The sequence below is a fragment of the Leucopleurus acutus genome (assembly GCF_964270905.1).
Source record: "Leucopleurus acutus genome assembly, chromosome: 21".
Lineage (NCBI taxonomy): Eukaryota > Metazoa > Chordata > Mammalia > Artiodactyla > Delphinidae > Leucopleurus > Leucopleurus acutus.
The window spans coordinates 13,365,726-13,386,632 of NC_139163.1; the positions used below are offsets into that span (position 1 = coordinate 13,365,726).

At 39.6% G+C, this 20,907-nt stretch overlaps 1 protein-coding gene across 3 annotated transcripts in view; it reads right to left on the reverse strand.

Moving 5' to 3' along the window:
* Positions 1–11,839: 11,839 nt before the first annotated feature.
* Positions 11,840–20,907, reverse strand: part of CFAP97 (cilia and flagella associated protein 97) — a 32,629-nt gene continuing 23,561 nt past the window's right edge. For all 3 annotated transcript variants that reach the window (XM_082863984.1, XM_082863985.1, XM_082863983.1), the window contains 2 exons: positions 14,712–14,862; positions 11,840–13,354 (listed from right to left, as the gene is read on the reverse strand). In XM_082863984.1, coding sequence (XP_082720110.1) covers positions 13,227–13,354; positions 14,712–14,862 — 279 coding nt within the window. In that variant the 3' untranslated portion in view covers positions 11,840–13,226. The remainder of the gene's footprint in view (positions 13,355–14,711; positions 14,863–20,907) is intronic.

Below are 20,907 nucleotides of genomic sequence, written 5' to 3' on the forward strand. Positions count from 1 at the left end.
TCGGTACCCTCTGTGTTTTTGTTTTTGTTTTTGGCTGCAGGACCTTAGTTCCCCGACAAGGGATTGAACCCAGGCCATGGCAGTGAAAGCACAGCGTCCTGACCACTGGACCGCCAGGGAAGTCCCGGTACCCTCTGTTCTTTACCCTTCTTCCCAATCTCTTCTCCTTACTCCCGCCTCCCCGGTAAAAAATCGGCTGCCTCATTTCACTCTAGTAACTAAGGTCTGTGTTTGGCCACCTCCAAGGTTACATCCTTCCTAATATAGCAGTTGTCTCTGCCGCTGGAAAAGGCCAGAGAGCTCAAAAGAAAGTCTCTTAAGGCCATCTCGAGGCCAGGCCACAAACGCTGGCTGTTAGGCGCCTTCTGGATACCTTGTCCTCATTGGCTTTCCAATGCTAAGGATGATAGAAACGGCCCAAGTTCTGTTGCTGATGGAGAGAAAAGAAAAGCAGGGCAGGCTAGGAGGACAAATACTTTTGTGAGGTATATCTCAAAGTAAGGCCAGCCCTTTGAGTATTTTCAAGCCTAAGAGTTAGCTGGGGGTGCGGGAGGTGGGGTATGAGAAGCAGGTGGGCCGTGTGAGCAGTGAGTGAACAGCGGGCCCTCCCTGGCAGGAGCGGGAAGTGGAGAAGGGGACTGAACCTTTATTAGTGTCACTATCCCCCTTCTGCACGTGACCCAGACGTTGGCCTCCTCCATCCCTGTGAGTGTTATCCCTGAGGCATCGGGAGCGGAGATTTGTGTAAGGAGCCTGTGGAATCCGTCCTCAGCCCAGCTCCTGAGCACACCCAGAACCCCCAGACCCCTCAGCCTCTGACAGGCAGTATCTCTGCTTACTGTCCTAGCTCTGCAGTCTTCTCACCATGCAGAGCTGTTAGGCTTGAAGGTCTGGAGGGTTGGGAAGTGTTTAAAGTAACAGCTGGGAATGGAGTGTCCCTCCCCCAGGGATTCCTCACTAGCCCTTTCCTGCAGAGCTCTCTCCCTAAATGCACCCCTTCTCTTACTACCACCCCCAATAAGCCCTTTTCATTTTTTATGGATATTCTCCCTAAAAGCCTCACCTATGGGTATCTTCTGTCTTTTTAGCCACCTTATTTTGTATTTTGAGTGTATGGGAAAAAGTATGGAGGCTGACAGAGAAGGCAGCTCATAAGGGTAACTTTGAAAGAAAGCTCGCCTCCATGGTTTGTGATTAAACCTCAATTAACTGAATAATGGCTTCCATTCTGTTTTACTTTGTGTAGAATATGGACCATAAACTGTGCTGCGGCAAAATTTAAAAACACCTACAGCGTGCAACGCAAACTCAGGACAGTAATCATCTTTTTCACTGCCTTGTGCCTGGGACATGGGTGGTGTTTGATACGTATTTGTTGAATGCAAGAATGAATGAGGAAAAGGTGCATCTGAAAATAACATAGAGAACCTGGGGAGTATTTGGGGAAAGTTGAGTCCTCCAGTTGGGTGGGATCTTTTTTTTTTTTTTTTTCGGTACGTGGGCCTCTCACTGTTGTGGCCTCTCCCGTTGCGGAGCACAGGCTCCAGATGCGAAGGCTCAGCGGCCATGGCTCACGGGCCCAGCCGCTCTGCGGCATGTGGGATCTTCCCGGACCGGGGCACAAACCCGTGTCCCCTGCATCAGCAGGCGGACTCTCAACCGCTGTGCCACCAGGGAAGCCCCCAGTTGGATGGGATCTTGAACATGCAGAGGGTAGTAAGTGGACAACCACGTTGGGGTCATGTATTGACCCCAATATAATGTTATGGATGAAAATTTATGGCTGCCTTAAATTCAAATTTCAAGTCCTTAAATACAGTTTTACAAAATCTATCATGCCATAAATTCATTTTTCTGCTTCTCTTGAATATCAGTTTTTATCAGTGCATGAAAAAGTACACTTGTTCCTCATTTGCAGATTCCATATTTGCAAATTAGACTCCTCTCTAAAATTTATTTCTAACCCCTGTGTGTTCATTCTTGGATATGAACAGAGCAATGAAAAACTTGCCTGACACGTGTCTCCCCAGCTGAGGTCAAACTAGTCCATGACCTGCCTTCGTGTTTCAGCTCTGCTCCCACTCTGAAAACGGGGCCTTTCGTGACCTATTCAGTGCCATGTTTTTCACCTTTTTGTGATTTCTGTTGGTAATTTCATTGTCTAAAATGGCCCCAAAGCATAGTGATGAAGTGATGTCCAGGGTTTCTAAGTGCTGGAAGGCTGTGCTGTGCCTTATGGAGGAGATATGTGTGTTAGATGAGCTTCCTTCAGGCCTGAGTGCAGTTGGCCATTAGTTTAATGTTAATGGTTGTATTGGTTGGTTGACAAAAATGTAACCAGAAGCTCAAAGGAACCTAACCTGTTATTTCCCTTAGGAGCAGTGAACCAGTATTTGCTAATTCAGTGTTCCTGCTAACACTATAGGACATGACTACCACAAATAATGAGAATCTACTGTTTTATAATTGTTAATGTACAGTGTATGTATTAAGGTTACCTATGCCTCATAAGACATTTTGTAGAATATAATTTTTCTGTATTCTATTCATTTTTAATTCTTGTAGCCCTTTACTAGAGCATCTTTAAACATTTTATTGTAGCTCAGTTTCCCTATTTCTTGCACTTACTTGCAAATATCAATGAGCCAAATATTACTGAGTGACACTCTATGGTCTCACATGTGCCTGGATGCTGTGGCAGATCCAAAAGCATGATGGGGTCTCTGCCCTCAAGGATTGTCTTTTGCTTTATTTGGGATGTAAAACATGGACTAAAGTCAATACCTGAGACCATATGACTTAACCACATGATATATAATCTAAAGTCAGTGCTTCCTAAGCTTTCTCTAGCTAAAAGCCTATTTTAGTAATCCAAATACGATGTGATAAAGGTGTGGATTAGAGTGATGGCAGTGAAAATGAGGAATGTGTTATATTTTGAAGAATGACAGGACATAATTCAGACACTGAAGAAAAGTGACTTCAGTTTTGGATATAAGGATTCTGAAGTAACTGAAAACATCTAAAAGGCACCCTAAAAGTAAAGGACTATGTAAAAGTAAAGGAAAGAAGACTAGATAGAAATTTGGAAACTATCTTAAATGTCGCATTTTTTGTAAACAGTCCTTAAGAATCAATAAAATGAGTAAGTATAAAAACAACAGAGAAGGGACTTCCCTGGTGGCACAGTGGTTAAGAATCTGCCTGCCAATGCAGGGGACACGGGTTCGATCCCTGGTCCGGGAATATCCCACATGCCGCAGAGCAACTAAGCCCGTGTGCCACAAATACTGAGCCTGCGCTCTACAGCCCGTGAGCCGCAACTACTGAGCCTGCGTGCTGCAACTACTGAAGTCTGCGTGCCTAGAGCTTGTGCTCCGCAACAAGGGAAACCACAGCAATAAGATCACGCACCGCAACGAAGAGTGGGCCCCTGCTCACCGCAACTAGAGAAAGCCCGCACGCAGCAACAAAGACCCAACGCAGCCAAAAATCAATCAATAAAATTAAAAACAAAAAACAACAACAGAGAAGATGCCCAAGATGGCCTTAAAGAAGAGTCACCACCATTAGGGGTTGGAGAGACAGGTGCTAGAACAAGTCATCAGGCAAAACCCAGGGAAAGAATTGAGGTAACCCATGTGGCATCAAAGTAAAGTAGAGGATTATTTCAAAGAGGGCCAATAATAGCCAATGCCCCAGAGAGGTCAGAAAAGAAGGAGGTAGAGAGAAAGGGCTTGGGATTTGGCAGGGAGGGAGCCATCAGTGACCTGAACGGATTCAGTATGGTGCTGATGAGGTAAGGCAGCATTTTTAAGAGGTTATGGAGGGAGTGGGGAGTGGGGCAGAAGGGGGACAACACATATTCACCCCCCACACCTGAGCACACGCCAAAGCAGCAAGTCAGGCACTGGAGCCAAAGTTAATGCCAGACTGACCCAGTCCCTGTCACTGAGGAGGAGTCTTAACAGAGGAAAGAAGAATGTAAATAAGTAACTGCAGTAACTTAGAGACTCCAAGTCCCACAACAGAGGGTTGGTAAGAGAGAAAAACCAAGTGATGGGTTATTGGGTGAATGTGGCAGGCCTGCAGCGAGATGTCAGAGGATTCAGAGTACATACCCTTGGGCTTCTGGAACCCAGTGGACCAGGGGAGACAGGTGGCAGCCAAGGTGGAAGGACCCCTGTGTACAAAGAAAGAATTCTCACACAGCATTCTCAATTTAGTACAAAGAAATAAAAACAGGGTAGTAGCCAGAGGCTCGGTTAGACAAAGGGAAATTTTGCCCCCAAATTTGGAAGATGGGCTCATTTGAAGCCCAATGACTAAGAGGACAGAGAACGGTAAGAATAAAGGGAATGGTAAGCATGGACACAATTGTTTTAGCTTATCCACCAGTCCTTTCATACCAGCATGTGAATACCTACACTGTGCTAGAGCCAGAGAACATACAATTCCAGTAAAACATGATGTCTGCCCTTAGGGAATTTATAGTCTGGGGGGAGGCTGAGCTTAAGGAAGGCTGAAAGGGGTCTGTGGGCGTGATGAGAAGTGAGGCTAAATAATGAAGTGCTTAGTGGGCTCTTCTGAAGAACTTCCATTTTTCTACAACAGTCTCTCGAGAGCCGTTGAACTTTTAAAGCAAGGAAGTGACGTGATCAAGTTTCCGCTTCAGCACTTTGGCAGCAGCGTGGAGAAGGGATTGGGGGCAAGGAGACAGCAGTGGAGGTGAGAAACGATTACCTGGAATCAAAGCGATAACAGCAGGATGACGTGAGGACCTGCAGTGGGTTTAAAAGGGGTAGAGAGTGAGCACGGGGGAAGAGGCTGGGGTTGTTCCCGGGACTCAGTCACTGGTGGGAACCAGACGAACGGGGATCACGGCCACCACCACCCTCAACCCTGGGGGGGCTAAGGGGGGGATGAGAAAACGGGGCTGCTTCATCTGACAGCTGCCCAGACCCCTCCAGGCTCAACACTAACGCGACTCATTGGGCAGTTTCACTGTAACATCGAAGAATCCTCTCTCAAAGCAGAGTGTATTTATGATTCGTAAAGGATTTCCATACTGGCAGACCAGGTAATGCCAACCAGTGGTCTCTCTGCAAACGACTAGAAAAAGGGTTCAAACTATTTAAAAGAAAAATTTGCTTGAAGGCAGCGGGGAGCTAACAGGGCATGGGAAATTGGGGCCAAGATTTTGGGGAAGACATCCTGAGAAAAGAGTCTGGTGTTCAGGGTCCATTTCCCCAGGAGGTGGGAGGTGTCTGAAAGTCGTGGAAATATGGCTGGAAGGCTGAGAACTAGAAAGCGATTCTGAGAGCCTCTCAGGGAGGGAAGCGGGGCCCGCCCAGGGAGGGAAGCCCTGGGAGCCCTCCTGCAGCAGGAAGAGGGAACCGGAGACCCGCTGGCCCTGCAGTCGCTGATGCCGGCCTTCAGTCCATCTCGTCCCTTTAGCTGGATTAGGGAGATTTGGGATTGTGAGCACCCCTGCTCTCTGCCAGAAGCAAAAGTAAATGTCGTCTGCAAGAAAATATCATCCAGAGCAAAGGGTCAACAAATGTTTTCTCTGAAGGACAAGGTAGTAAATATTTCAGGCTGTGGCGGTCAGATGGTCTTTGACACAGCACAGTTCTGCCCTATTGCAAAAGCAGCCCTGGGTAAGACAAATGAACCCAGCATGGCTGGTCCATAAAACTTCATGTACAGACACTGAAATGTGAATTCCATATAATATTCACACGTCACAAAATATTCTTTTGACTTAAAAAACCATTTAAAAAGGTAAAAGCCACAAACATGGGCTCTGGGCTGCTGAATTTGGCTAATGTGCTGTAAGTCGCTGAACCCTGATCTAGAGCTGCTAGTTTTTCCTACAATTTTTCATATGAACTAAACCAAAACCACAAATATAACTTTAAAACATCCTATAAAAATATATTCTAAAGGGCCATGGTGTAAAAAGTGGAAATCAGAAGGGCAACTCAAAAATATTTTGAACTTGAAAATGAAAGTACCATGTTATCAAAACTTGTGGGAAACAGCTAAAGCTATGCTAAGAAGAAATTTATAGCCTTTGATGCATCTATTGGAAAAGAAGGGCTGAAAATCAGTGAACTATACATCCATTCCAAGAAGTTTAAAAAATAACAGCAAATTAAACCCAAAGAATAAAGCTGGAAGTAAATAACTAAAGTAATAGAATTAATGAAAAAAGAGACAATCAACAGTGCCAGGTGAACGGCATATTTAAGTGTGAAAGGCAAAACTTTTAGAAGATAACTGAGCAGCATTTTTTCATGTCCTCAGGTAAATGAAAATGTATAAAGCCCAACATTTTAAAAAGTACTAATCATGCAAGAAAAGACTGACAAACTGGACTAAACTAAAATTAAGAATTTCTGTTCAGAGACACCACAAGCCACACTGGGAGAAAATTTTTGTAACATGACTCCACTGGGACTGATCATATCCAGAACACATAACTGCTCCTGTAACAAGAAAAAGACATCCAACCAACAGAAAAACAGGCCAAAAGCTTGAAAAGGTACCTTACAAAAGATATCCCAGGGCTCCCCTGGTGGCGCAGTGGTTGAGAGTCCGCCTGCCGATGCAGGGGACGCGGGTTCGTGCCCTGGTTCAGGAAGATCCCACATGCCGTGGAGCGGCTGGGCCTGTGAGCCATGGCTGCTGAGCCTGCGCATCCGGAGCCTGTGCTCCACAACAGGAGAGGCCATGGCAGTGAGAGGCCCGCGTACTGCAAAAAAAAAAAAAAAAAAAAAAAAAATCCCAGTGGCCAATGTTCAATCTTATTAGCCAGAGTAATGCAGTTAAAAAAAAAAAAAAAAATCACAAGATAGGGACTTCCCCAGCAGTCCAGTGGTTGACCCTGCCTTCCAATGCAGGGGGTGCGGGTTTGATCCCTGGTTGGGGAACTCAGATCCCACATGCCGAGGGGTGTGGCCAAAAATTAAAAAAAAAAATTTACAAGATACCATTACATACACACCTAAATGGTTAAACCTTAAAAACAACCGACACTAAATATGAGTGAGGATATGGAACTACAGGAACTATACACTTCTGCAAGAGCGTAAGCTGGTACATTCACTCTGGGAAACTCTGGCACTGTCTATCGAATATGTAGACTGCACAGCAACTCCACTCCTAAGCATAGGCCCCACCAAAATGCACGCGCAGGTCAAGGCACATCTACAGAAATCTTTGTATTGGCAATTACTTATAATAGTCAAAACCTGGAAACCACTTGAAATGTCCATCAGCCACAGGCTGGATAAATGGATCATGGTATAGTCATACATTAGAATACTACACAGAAATGAGCACCGACGAATTACAGCCACAGGCGACGACGTGGAAGAATCTCACAAATGTAAGTACATTCAGCAAAAGCACTGAGACACAAAAGAATATAATTCCATTCGTATGACATTCAAAAACAGGCAAAACCACACAATGGTGTTAAAAGTTAAGCTGGTGGTTACCTTCTGGCAGGCAGAGAGGATTGTAACAGGGAGGGATCCCCACGGGATCTCATGAGTTCGCCCCACAGGCCCACTGAATTCGGGAGAAGGTGGTGAAAATCACAGCCCAAGAGGTGCAGACAAATGACTCGAGAGAAGTGGTCAATAAGTTGATTCCAGACAGCACTAGACAAGACACAGAGAGGCTTGCCAGCCTATTTATCTGCTCCATGAAGACTTGTTAGAAAAGTAAAAATGCTGAAAAAGCCCACGTTTGAACTGGGAAAACTCATGGAGCTTCCAGGTGAAGGGAGCAATTCTGGACAAGCTTGGGGATGAGGGAGGTGAAAGAGCTGGTGGAGATGAACCACCAGTCCAAGAATCTGTTTAAAACTCAGATTCTGGGGCTTCCCTGGTGGCGCAGTGGTTGAGAATCTGCCTGCCAATGCAGGGGACGTGGGTTCGAGCCCTGGTCTGGGAAGATCCCACATGCCGCGGAGCAACTGGGCCCGTGAGCCACAGCTACTCAACCTGCGCGTCTGGAGCCTGTGCTCCGCAACAAGAGAGGCCGCGACAGTGAGTGGCCCCGGCTCTCCGCAACTAGAGAAAGCCCTCGCACAGAAATTAAGACCCAAGACAGCCAGCATAAATAAATAAGTAAATAAATAAATTTATTAAAAAAAAAACTCAGACTCTGAATGATGACAAATAAAAAAACTCATTTGTGAAAAAGAAGTCGGGGGGGCAGATCTTGTGAGTTCTTGGCAATATTCTAACTCTTGATCTGGTTAGTGGTGACCCAGGAGTTTGCTCTGTGACATGAGTTGTACATTTGTTTTGTGCCCCTTTCTGTATTTCTGTAATACTTAAACAGCTATCAAAAAAATCTATGGAATGTCATTTTCTTGTGGATATTCACCTCAAAGACCACATTCCTCTCACATTCCCCGAAATATAATTTAAAATGAAATCTTCTCAAATTAACAGTAGAATTAGGTTTTTCTAGTTTGTATACCTAACTACATGGGAAGCAGATATGTTTGCTTAATTTGGGATATTTTCTTCATGAAACATAAAGATTCTCATAATGAAATAAAGAAACCAAAGCATACTCAAAACTTGGAGATCAGCTATAATCCCCAAATATATGAAATAAATGTAACGTGATTTTTGGTGAAGACTATCTTTGTAATATACATACTCTAAGAATTTCAAACCTTAATTTTTAATCATTTTTTTCGTGACTAGCCAAATTCTTTTACTATAATGGTGGATACAAAATTAGGTTCATAGGAAAAAACCCTGTGTCTCATTAAATTATAGTAAAATAATGACATGTTACCTTGTAAATTTTACTTTGTAGAGCAGTAAAACCTTAAAAATATCTAGAACAAACAGTGCAATTTACCTGAACTTACAAACTGGATTCTGAAATAGAGACACAGAACATTAAGATTGTATTATGGTGGCTCCAGAAATATCTCTAAGTGGACTAAAAAACAGTCACCAGAATTTTAGAACCGAACAAAATTTTCTGCTGTAATGTAATCTTATTTGCTATAAGCATCCTTTAACTTCCTAGTTGAGAGCTCAAATACACTACAGCAGAACTACTCAGTGATTTACTCCAAAGGCATTGTTATTTAACCCTCATCAAAAAAATTCCTAATGTTTTAGCAGCAACTTTTAAAAAGAGTATTTCTTATCATTCATAATACATATATTACATATGAAATGTTGATGTGAACTTTTTAAAAAACACTGCTTCAAGCTATAAAAGAGTGTTGTAGCATAACAATTTTACAGGACAAATTAGATGATGTGGTTTGATGAGATGAGGATCAAGAATGTAATTTCTTTTTTAAAATTTATTTTATTTTTGGCTGCGTTGGGTCTTCGTTACTGTGCGTGGGCTTTCTCTAGCTGATGTAAGCGGGGGCTACTCTTCGTTGTGGTGCACGGGCTTCTCATTGCGGTGGCTTCTCTCGTTGCGGAGCACGGGCTCTAGACACGTGGGCTTCAGTAGTTGTGGCACGTGGGCTCAGCAGTTGTGGCTCGCGGGCTCTAGAGCGCAGGCTCAGTAGTTGTGGCACACGGGCTTAGCTGCTCTGCAGCATGTGGGATATTCCCGCACCAGGGCTCAAACCCGTGTCTCCTGCACTGGCAGGTGGATTTGTAACCACTGCACCACCAGGAAAGCCCAAGAATATAATTTTAAGTAAACACTTTGCCACATAAATGTCATAGTTTCAAAGATATAAATATTAATATCCTCTTTCCAATTTCATTCTCGCTAATTCTTAGTCATGTAAGGCACATAAAAGTTATTCTAATTTTTAAAATGGAAATAAGAGAGTGCATTTGAGAGACAGACATAGGATCAAAACTCAGTTATCTTTCATTCTGTTCTTTGTTTCTTCACTGTGCCAAGCTAGTTCTTCATCCCTAAAACACATTACAGTGGACTGGAAAATTAAAAAAGGATGTTGATTTTTATTTTCTTACTATCTTTATTCATAGAAATAAAGTATTCATGAGCATTAAGCACATTTTCTAGGATGGTTTACAACCATTTATAGGTTTAGACTTTGGCATTTAAGATATTAAACATTTTATGAATTTAATTATTAAAACAGAATAACTTAAACTTGTGTCTCCAACTTTATACTGGTCATAATCCTTTTCACACTGTGCAGTACTTGAATTTGAAGATGAGAAGTACACAATCATGTCCATCCCAATGACCTCTTTTTAAAGTTATCTAGGTATCCATTTTGGACATTTGGGTTAACAAGCTGAAAACAACTGTATTACACTACATTTATAAGCAAACAAGAAAAATTTTATTCGGAGTAGTAGCTAAGAAAGCAGCTTTTTATGGAGATTGAAAAAAGGAAGTAGGGGAAGTATGAGGTAATTGCTATCCCTTAGAAAATAACTTTAATAGTTCAAAATCTTTCATAGGTCTTCCCTGGTAGCGCAGTGGTTGAGAGTCCACCTGCCGATGCAGGGGACACGGGTTCGTGCCCTGGTCCGGGAGGATCCCACATGCCGCGGAGCGGCTGGGCCCGTGAGCCATGGCCGCTGAGCCTGCGCGTCTGGAGCCCGTGCTCTGCAATGGGAGAGGCTACAAACAAACTTTCATAGAATCTTATTAAAAAGGATGTAACATCAGTTTAACATTTGAAAGATATGAAAATAACTCTCAATAAGAACCTTGCCTAGTAATTGTAGACCTTGGATTAGTATAATTTCTAGTTGCACGTGTAAATCTTCAAAATATATATCTTAGGTACAAGTGAACCAAATGTAAAGCAGCACTTTACATAAAGTGCTTCACTTTTTTTATGTTCTTGAAAATGAAAATAATATACTTATGATTCCTTCATAAAAACACCCCTTAAACTATGACATCTTAGAAGTACCTTGACTTATATCAGAAATATCACATTTTTCAACTCCTGTCCCTCTATTTATACTTATCATATAAATGAATCATGACAACAGAATTGTAAATGCCACTTTGAAAAGATGAATATTGTTGCTCTTCCTGACTTTTACTTCAAGTTGAACCCCTGTTATCAGAAATACTTAGATGAACCTCCCCTGTTAACGTAGTAAAAACTAAAGGCATTATATTAGTATCTAAAATCAAAATTCAAAGAAAAAAAATTTAATGATCAAAAATAAAAGTACAGCCTTATCTATAAAATTATAATTGTATCCTGACATAGGGTAGCAAAGACCATACAAAATGTATTCAGAGACTAATGCTATTACATAAAAGGTTTCATACCTTTTTTTCTCTAACAACTTAAAAATCAATGTAAAAAAATTGGCTAACTCACTATTGAGCAGATATTCAAATGCTGAATTTTAAATTCAACGTTATCATATCGCTCCTTAAAGATAGGTTGTTATACAAACATTAAAAGTGCAGTAAGTTAAAAAACAAAACAAAAACCGTGGTTTAGTATAGCTAAAATTTATATATAAGGCAGAGCACTAAGTGATGGAAAAATCCGTTCACCAGAACAGAATAGCAAATAACAGCGCAGGAACATTATAAGCTCAAAGGAAGCAGCAGAAAAATCTCACAGTCAGGTTGTGTTCACACGAATTTTTTAACCCCATTCTTCCCACGTTTCACAGGCCCTATCCGAAACAAACTCTATCAATACAAACTAAGACCAAGAAATTCCGAATTGATGTTCAGTGAAATGCAGTTTGGCTTACTGCCAAAGGTATTAAGAAAAGTAAGTTCGGCGTGCACGCTACAGAGCTTGAGTTAACCCAGAAAAACAAAAAACAAATCTTACTGTGGTTACAGATAAAAAATCCACACTAAGAAAAAGAAAGATTTAGCATTTAATATAGAAACTTTCCAATACATTTTAAGGTATACAGAAAAGGCCAGTAATGAAAACAGTGATAATTAGGACAGCAGAAGCAACATGACCTAGATATACTTTGTTGTATAATATAAGAGCCTTTAGATTGACAGAAAAATATTCTAATTTTAAAAGTCAACTATATTACACCCTACTCGCCATTACTAATTCTGTTTAAGATTATTAGGACTTTAAAAGTGGGACTGATAAAAATGATACTTCCAGGATTCAACACAAATGCCCAAACCAAAACAAAGCAAGAAAGTTAGCTGACATTTAAAGTAGCCTCAACAAACGTGATTTTTTTCCCCTTTATCATTCACATTTTTAGTTTTCTTTTTCAGCCCTTAAAAACACTAGCTGGAATTTCTATAGCTGCGAGACAATGCATTTCTTTCTTTTCTTCTCACTTAAAACAATAAACTCTAAGGATAACACAACTCATTAACAGCATCACTTAAAACACTGTCCTGACACAACTCAGGATCTGCTTCTTGGCTCTTCAAACTGGTGGTGCTATTTTGCTGATTCAATAGATACTTGCTTTTGCTTATGATGATCTGGTCCTTGGACAAACTATTCACAATGCAGTAGCTCTAAAGAAACCTAATTTCTCAGAATCATTAACTACTTTCCCTGAATATATAAAAACATGAAAGAGGAGCTTCTAAGTTGAGCTTTCTAATACTCACAGTTTGAAATGGTTCAGAATGGTTGATAACGTGTTTGAGATCTAACTCAGTTCCCTTCTACGGAAGTAGTAGGCACCTCTGGTGAATCCCAAGGATTGCCCCAGTTCAAGCTTCACTCAATCTGCTCATCAAATCCAAATCAGCTCCACCAATGAAAACAAATTTCAAGATTTGTTTCATAATAACTATCTTACAATTAAGTTATAAGTCACACTGCCCAAGTTCTGAAGCAAAGAGAAAACAAAGTCAGTCAGGAGCTATGCTCATGGTATAAAGCTTACAAGAAATGAAAAAAACAACAAACAAGAACTATATAGCTAAACATCTTGGGTCCAACATTCAGCGATGCTATCACAACTGTTTTGTCAGTCTGACAGCTGAACCAATTTCTATGTTGAGAAAATACACCGGCATACTACCATTTCTCTGTAAAATACATACAAGTCTCCTATAAACTCCTCCTCACAGGAAACACTGATTTTATATTAAATTGTCTTTTTCAAAACAATTTTGCATCAAATTACAATAAATTACAAGTCACTGTTGTACACCTTAAATTGCTTAAAGAAGTATTTAGATGTTTATACAGAGAATGATAGTAATATACAAAAGCACTTCAATAAGAATTTGATGATCAATGTTTAAAGTAAAAAGAGTTTTTATAACCAAGCTGTACGGACATTAGGGGGCTTAGGTCTTAGCAACAGGCCACTGGATGTGTCAAAAGCTGATTGCTCACTCTTACAACTTAGACCACTGGTAGCGCTGGATGTCCTGGAAGCTCCTCCTGAAAATATATAAAGAATAAGAAATGATTTGAATTATTTAAACTAAATCATCATCTAATAAACTTCTTCTCCTATCTTGAAGCCCAGAATAAAATTGTCTTCCCTATCTCACAGGTGTTTTTAAGTCTAATGTGATTCTCAACCAGGAATGTACTTCTGAATTCCCTGTGGAACTTAAAAATATAATAACAAACATGCCCAAACGCTGTATTAGGGCATTTTGATTCAATAGATTTGGAGTGGGAATAAATGTTTTTAAAACCTTCTCAAAGGATTCAAGTGGGAAAAAAATCTCTATGTATAACCATTTATACATTTATTCAACAAATAATTTACTACTTTCAAGGCATAATACTAAGTGTGAGTAACTGGAATAAGACCCTTTCTTAGTCATGAACTCTGCCAAGGAAATGATGCTTGAAGGATGAGTGAATGGAATTACTAGTCATTTGAGTGTTTAAGATTACAAGCGGTTCCAACTTTCTCTTAGGATTAGCTTCTACAGACTTTATAGTTGTTTTTTTTTTTTTGCAGTACGGGGGCCTCTCACTGCTGTGGCCTCTCCCGTTGCGGAGCACAGGCTCCGGAAGCGCAGGCTCAGCGGCCATGGCTCACGGGCCCAGCCGCTCCGCGGCATGTGGGATCTTCCCGGACCGGGGCACGAGCCCGTGTCCCCTGCATCGGCAGGCAGACTCTCAACCACTGCGCCACCAGGGAATCTCCAGACTTTATAGTTTTGAACACGTACATGAACTAACAGCACAGACTTCTGTAAGGAAAAAAGGTCTGGCCTTTCCATGCATCACACGCCCTAGCACTCAGTGGTCACTCCCACCTGCATTCTCCGGGACACACTACCCCGGGACACACTACCGGCCAGGCATGTAACGGATCATATATTAAGTATTAAGAGGGATTAATATGATGACTACAGATTTGCTAATTCTTCTTTTAGTTACCAATGAGGAAGAAAAAGCACATATTAGGGCTGGAAGATACTACTAAAAATTCTTAACTGGCTAAAGAGAATGTTACAGCGACTTTAAATAGCATATCTGTTCATTTCTTCCTTAAATAAACATATTGAAAGTAAAAGTGTCTCCTCCATTATCTAAGAGATAACTGGTATTTTCAATTGTTTTTTCTCCTGGTTTCCTTCCTATGCTGCCATTATACACTGTAAATGAAACCTGAAATTAATGAAGTAACACAAGTAAAACAAAGCATGCCAGTGAAAAACAACAGACAGCATTCCAGAAGTCAGCATTTTAAAACTCTATCATAAGAACCGAAGTTATATGTTTTTAAAAGGACAAAAGACACGAACAAGTACAAAATAATTTTGAGTATGCTTACTTAACGGGCTGTACTGGCCAAGAGTGGACCTCACTCGTCTGGAGGTCGGGGATGAGCTGAAATAACCCATGTTGCGGTGATAGTCTGTCAGCTGTTCTGAGCGTTTCATACCAACTGTTGGTTTCACAGCTTCAAGCCGTTTCAATAAAGCCTTCATTTAAAGACAACCCATTTAAAAGCCAACGTTAGAAAAACAGCAATAGTTTTTTAAAAAGGCGAATACTTTCTAGAACCTGAAATTCACAAAATGAAGTAGAAAAGACTTTAAGTCACTGTGAAAAAATATTTCAAATAATGTACTTTCAGGAAAATCTAAGGGTTTTCACCTAACCTATGGCTAACCAAAACCGCTATGATTTTAACAACCGACTGTAGGCACATCTCTCTTCTTTGTCGGGTTACAATCTTAGAAAAGGTGCTGTAAGCTGAAATACATTAAACCTGATTTTCTCATAGAAATGACATAATGGGAGCAATAATGCTAAGAGCCCAGTGTTCAACCCTAGAAATGACTGTGAACATATCTAAGCTACTATTATAAGTTCTATCTATATATGCGCACAGAGCAGTGACTGTCAACCTGTTTACTTTCCAGTGGTGCCTCAGGGCTCCTAGGACGTTGAGGAAAGGCCAGTGGGCCGGCCTCTCAGGTCTCCCACTCCTAATTTCTACCGGCCCAACCATGCTTTCTGTATTGTCTGTTTTATATATTGAAGATTCTGCATAAAATTGTTTGGAAAAAAAAAGTTTTTGCTCTTAAGAAGTTTGAAATCAACTACTACAGAACATAAAGGTTTTTAAAGATTGTATAAACCAACTAGCCAAGGCAAGACAGTATCCAGTAGCGTGGTATGTGCATTAATACGATTTTGTAACAGAGGCTAATGTGTAATGTCCCTAATTTTATTCATAATCCTTCCTTCACAAATCAGAAGGTGAAAGAGTTTCTTTTGTTTGATTTTCACAGGCTTCGGTGAGAAAGGAATGTTTAAGTAGACCAAATGGATGGGGGAATTGATCCATGGTTGTGTTTTATTATTTTCTTTATTGACTTAAACTTCCTCTGTAGCAAGTTGATCTTTATTTGAAAAGAGAATGCTGTCCTGCACTAAGATTCACATTATAAAGTTAGCCTCATGAGTTTAGTCATAGGACAAGTTTTCTCTGGACAATCTTTTTTCCTTCTCCCTCAACTTAGTTTTATCTTTGTATTGTGGTATAATCCACATAAGATTTACCATTCTAACCATTTTTAAGCCTACAGTTCACCACCACCAACTGTCTCCAGAACTTCTTCTCAACTGTTATCAGCCCCCTCCCACCCTGCTATTCTGAGGCTCCATTATCAGTGTGTTCCTGCGCGATTCCAGAGAAGCCAGAATATTGAGGGAAGAGCTATCGAGGAAAGGAGAGCAAGGGTTGTAGAATGAAAGGAGCTTGCAGACAAACGGCAGAAGCGCAGGACACGGGAAGAAGCAGCCGGACCCACCCAGAGGACTCAGCCTGCCAGCTCATCTTCCTGCATGAAATGGCCTTCTTCAGTTCTGAGCTTTCAAAAGCTAGAAAAGAGTCAACTCCTCAGTGAAGTCTTACACAAGTAGAGTAACGGTTCTCTTTGCTGAGTTCAGAGTCAGGATTTATCTGTGGTTCCACCTGACTATAAAGTCTACGGTCTTTCCATAATAACATGCTGTCTTTCTCTCTTTGTAGACAGAGAACCTGTACAATTTAGGTGCCAAGACCTACCAACTAATATAGCTCCTCCACCTGCAGTTTATAACTGAGTAAGAAACTTGCTGGGTGTCACATCATCAATGTATTTTACTGGGTAGAGAACCATTCGCTGTTTTATCTGATTATCCTATTAACTACCCATTGAGCTGTGCACGGTGGAATGGACAGCACAGAAAACTTGGTATTTTCAGTTACCTACCAATTTTGTTTTCTTGCTGGTAGAAGTCTCAATGTTTTTTAGATAAACTGCTAATTCCCTAAATTTATTCATTTGGTTGTATGTATATTTTTCTCTTACAAACTTTAAGAAAATTGCAATGCTTATTTATCAGATATAAAACATATAAAGTAATGTGATCAAAATCAATTTGGAAATAAGTTAACAATAAGGCAAAAAGTAAACCCATTCTGTAATGCTGATATGTCACTTATCAAGTTTACATGCAGAAACCTGGGGAAATAAGAGAGCAATGATTTGGTTCAGCTATCCAAATCACACGGAACCGTGCCATGTATCTGTGTGAGATATGAACACAACAAGCTCAGCAAAAGCTAAAGGAATGATTTCAGATACAAACAGCTCTTACTTGTAGAAACAATATATTGATAAAAATATGAAGGATTACAGTAGAAACCCTAACATCAAAAGTATATACATTTCAATCTAGTCATCAATTTACAACTCCTAAGACTTAAAAATGATAGGTCAAAATACTGTAACACTTGTAATTGAGTGATAAAAATAAGTTTTCTAGTCAGAAAGACCTGGATTTAAACCTTCGCTCTGCCATTGATTGTGTGACCTTGGTCAAATGACTTAATAGTGATATTAACAATGAAATAAAACTCAAAGAGTCAGTTTAGGGTACTAAATGAGATAATGCATTTAAAATGCTCAGAACAGTGCCTGGCATATAGTAAGGACTTATTAAATATTAATTGCTATCCTTAATACTGCTTTGATTATTTTCTAGTTGTTTGACACACTCTAGTATTATCTTCATAGCTAAGTTATATATTAAATGACAGGGCAGTATTTTATATTTTTTCTTATATCCATTCCAGTTTCTTACATAGCTCATAGCAGACATTAAACAAATATCTGTTTAATGGATTGAAAAATGTAAGAATGGTTACTTATATTCCCATTTATGGTTTACAAAATCTTAGAACTGCTACTCAAATCAGATTCTAATAATGAATTCGAACAGTTTGTTCAAATATCTCTGTTCTATCTAGGAAGTATCATTCTTTTTCGAAAGAAAATTAACCCAGCCTGAATCCTGTCTTCTGAGGTGGAAAGGTTAAAACAAATGAATGGACAAACAGTGAGTTAATGATTTCTGCAGCTGCCGGCAGAGGAGAGTTGCTTTATTGTTTCTAAAGTGAAAAAGCAAAGACCCCGAAGGACATTAAAGAGTAACAAGTGTCCTACAGTCTGGGACAATCACGACTGTTCTACATATTTGTCTATAGCTGGAGTTGTATTCAGTTATCGTTAGCTTGCTTTCTTCTATGGAAGGAGATAATAGACAATATGCAGAGGAGGAAAACCAAAGCGAGTGAACTGTAAATTATTTCAAGACCTTGGAACAAAGGTACTGACTAATCCACAGATAATACTCATACTTGGTATGAGATTTGCTTTAAAACTTCATCTTTGTGACAACATATCACTCTCTAATAGTTTTCACATCTATCTAACATTACCTCCCTAAACCAGCAGACAAAGAACAGAAGAGGGAGGAAGGATTTTATTGCTCATCTAATGTTTTTAAGACTGGTTTGAATTTTATAAATTTACATTGGGTTGGCCAAAAAGTTCGTTCGGGTTTTTCTGTAAGCTGTTACAAAAGCCCGAACTAATTTTTTGGCCAACCCCATACATGCGTTACTTTTACTTTAAAAATAATATTTTAACACAGTAACTCATGAGTGGAAAGATTATGGTTTACTTTATTAAATTACTCCTCTCCCCACCCCCTTTTCACAGCTCAGGAAACTGACGGACATACATTTAAGAGCATGAAATAGCCTCATTATTTTTAGAGTAAGGTGAAACTATAAAGTATCCTCACTGACCCCTTCTCCTTCTGCTAAGGTTATTCTTGCACTCTTTCATAAAAACAGAATTCATATTATGTCCAAATGAATATAAAGAGACATGGTTTAACAAGAATATTTCAAAATTCATGAATTAAAAAATTTGTTCCCTTTTGAAATAATGTTCTAATATAATTGAGTCTATATGTAGCAAGCACGCCCTCTACTGGATAGAGGGCTCTCCTTTTCTACCTCTTCTGCACAGCACTACTTTGTCTCAAGTCTAACAGCCTCTGGATTACTAAGGAACTAATTTGAGAGTACTGGAACAGAACTGCTTTAGTCATCATGCCTGTTAGCCATCTGAACTGGCCTCTATCACTGGAGATGGAGCAAATGAAGAATTATAAATCATGAAAATTATAAAGTAATGGACCCTGCTTGTGCAGTACACCTGACACAAAAGTGCTGTATGAGCACGTCTGTACCCATGCCTGTGTGTTTTGACTACGAACAGTTTAGCAAACAGGTTAAAAAGTATATCATCTCACCCTGAGGAACTATTAGAGCCAATGTGGCTCTAAATAAGGATTTGGTAGGTGGCTGCTTATATAATAAATACACAAAAAGTGATGGTTTACAAAAGTAACCAATTAGAAAATGTAATGAAAAATTTCATGGCAATAGCATAAAAATATACAGTTTTAAAAAAAACTATAAAACCTTACTAAGGTAGAGTATAAGAAGGCTTGAGTAAATGGAAAGACATACCATATTTCTAGATAGGAAGGTAATATTTTAAGAGTGCCAAACACTCTGCAATTAAAATGTAAAGTCAACACAATTCCAACAAAAATTTAATTAAAAAACTTTTTATAAAGAAAAAAATCAGTTAGTATGAAGAATAAATGCAAAGGAATAGCCAAGAAAAAATTTTAAAAGGTATAGAATTAGTTTTATTTTGGTATAGACGGTGAAGAGTTAAGCATAAATCTGGAAGATTACTTTTCCTTACAATAACATAACAATATTTTATAATAAATTATGTTTATTTTCCTGTTTAGCTTTAAGCTACTTTTTCCACTTCTTATGAATTAAGCTTTTGTTTCAGAGCTGCACTGCCCAAAGCCACAAGCCATATGTAGCTACAGAGCATTTAAAATGTGGCTAGTCCAAATTGAGATGTGCTCTAAGTATAAAATATACAACAGATTTCAAAGACTTAGTACCAAAAAAAGGTAAAATATCAATTTTTTATGTTGATTACATGTTAAAAAATATTTTTGATTTAGTCAGTTAAAATATTATAGCAGAATAATTTCACCTGTTTCTTTGACCTTTCTAACGTGGCTACTAGAAAAATTTAAATTATACATGTGGTTCACATTATATTCTACTGTCCTAGAGTACAATAAATAAGACCTTACTATGAAATGGAGAAAAATATTGCTCACATATACATATTACTAAGCATACAACGTAAAAAGAATAAAATAGTGGTAATTTTCCACTGTTTATTAAAACAGCTGAGATGTACCACTGATATGGGGGATGATAAAAGCTGTAAACAGAAGCTGCTTAACACTTTTCATCCTGTTCATACTAGTAAAGCCTCTAGACAGTATGGCTTCAGCTTCTCAAAAGTAAACACAAGTTCCTCAAAAAGATAAACACAGAATTACCATATGACCCAGCAATTCCACTCTTAGGTATGCACCCAAAGGAACTGAAAGCAGGGACCTGAACAGATACTTGTAGTCAGTGTTCCCGTGCAGCATTACTCACAGTAGCCAAAATGTGGAAACAACCCAAGTGTCCACCATCAGATGAATGGGGAATCAAAATGCGGCACATACATATATGGAATGTTATTCAGCCACAAAAAGGAATGAAGTTCTGATACAGGATACAACATGGATAAACCTCAAAAACATGCTAAGGGAAATAAGCCAGACACAAAATGACAAATATTCCATTATTCCACTTATATGAAATATCTAGAATAGGCAGATTTATAGACAGAAGGTAGATTAGAGGTTACCAAGGGCTGAGGAGAAGGGAGAACGGAGTGTTATTGTTTGGTAGAGTTTCTGTATGGAGTGATCAAAAAAGTTTTGGAAATAAGTAGTAGTGATGGTTGCCCAACATTGTGAATGTAATTAATGCCACTGAATCAATCACTTAAAACCAAAATGGCAAATTTTATGTTACATATATTTTACTACAACTTATGAATTGTACACTTTAAATGAGTATGGCATGTGAATTATATCTCAAGAAAGCTGTTAAAAAAAAGTAACCCCACAGCTAGGTAACTGGGACATGATTCTGCCACCTGCTAGCTGTTTAACCTTGAGGAAGTCCCTGCGCCCTACTCAGTGTCTCATTTTCTCCTCCACAACAACAGTAAGTGTGTCGT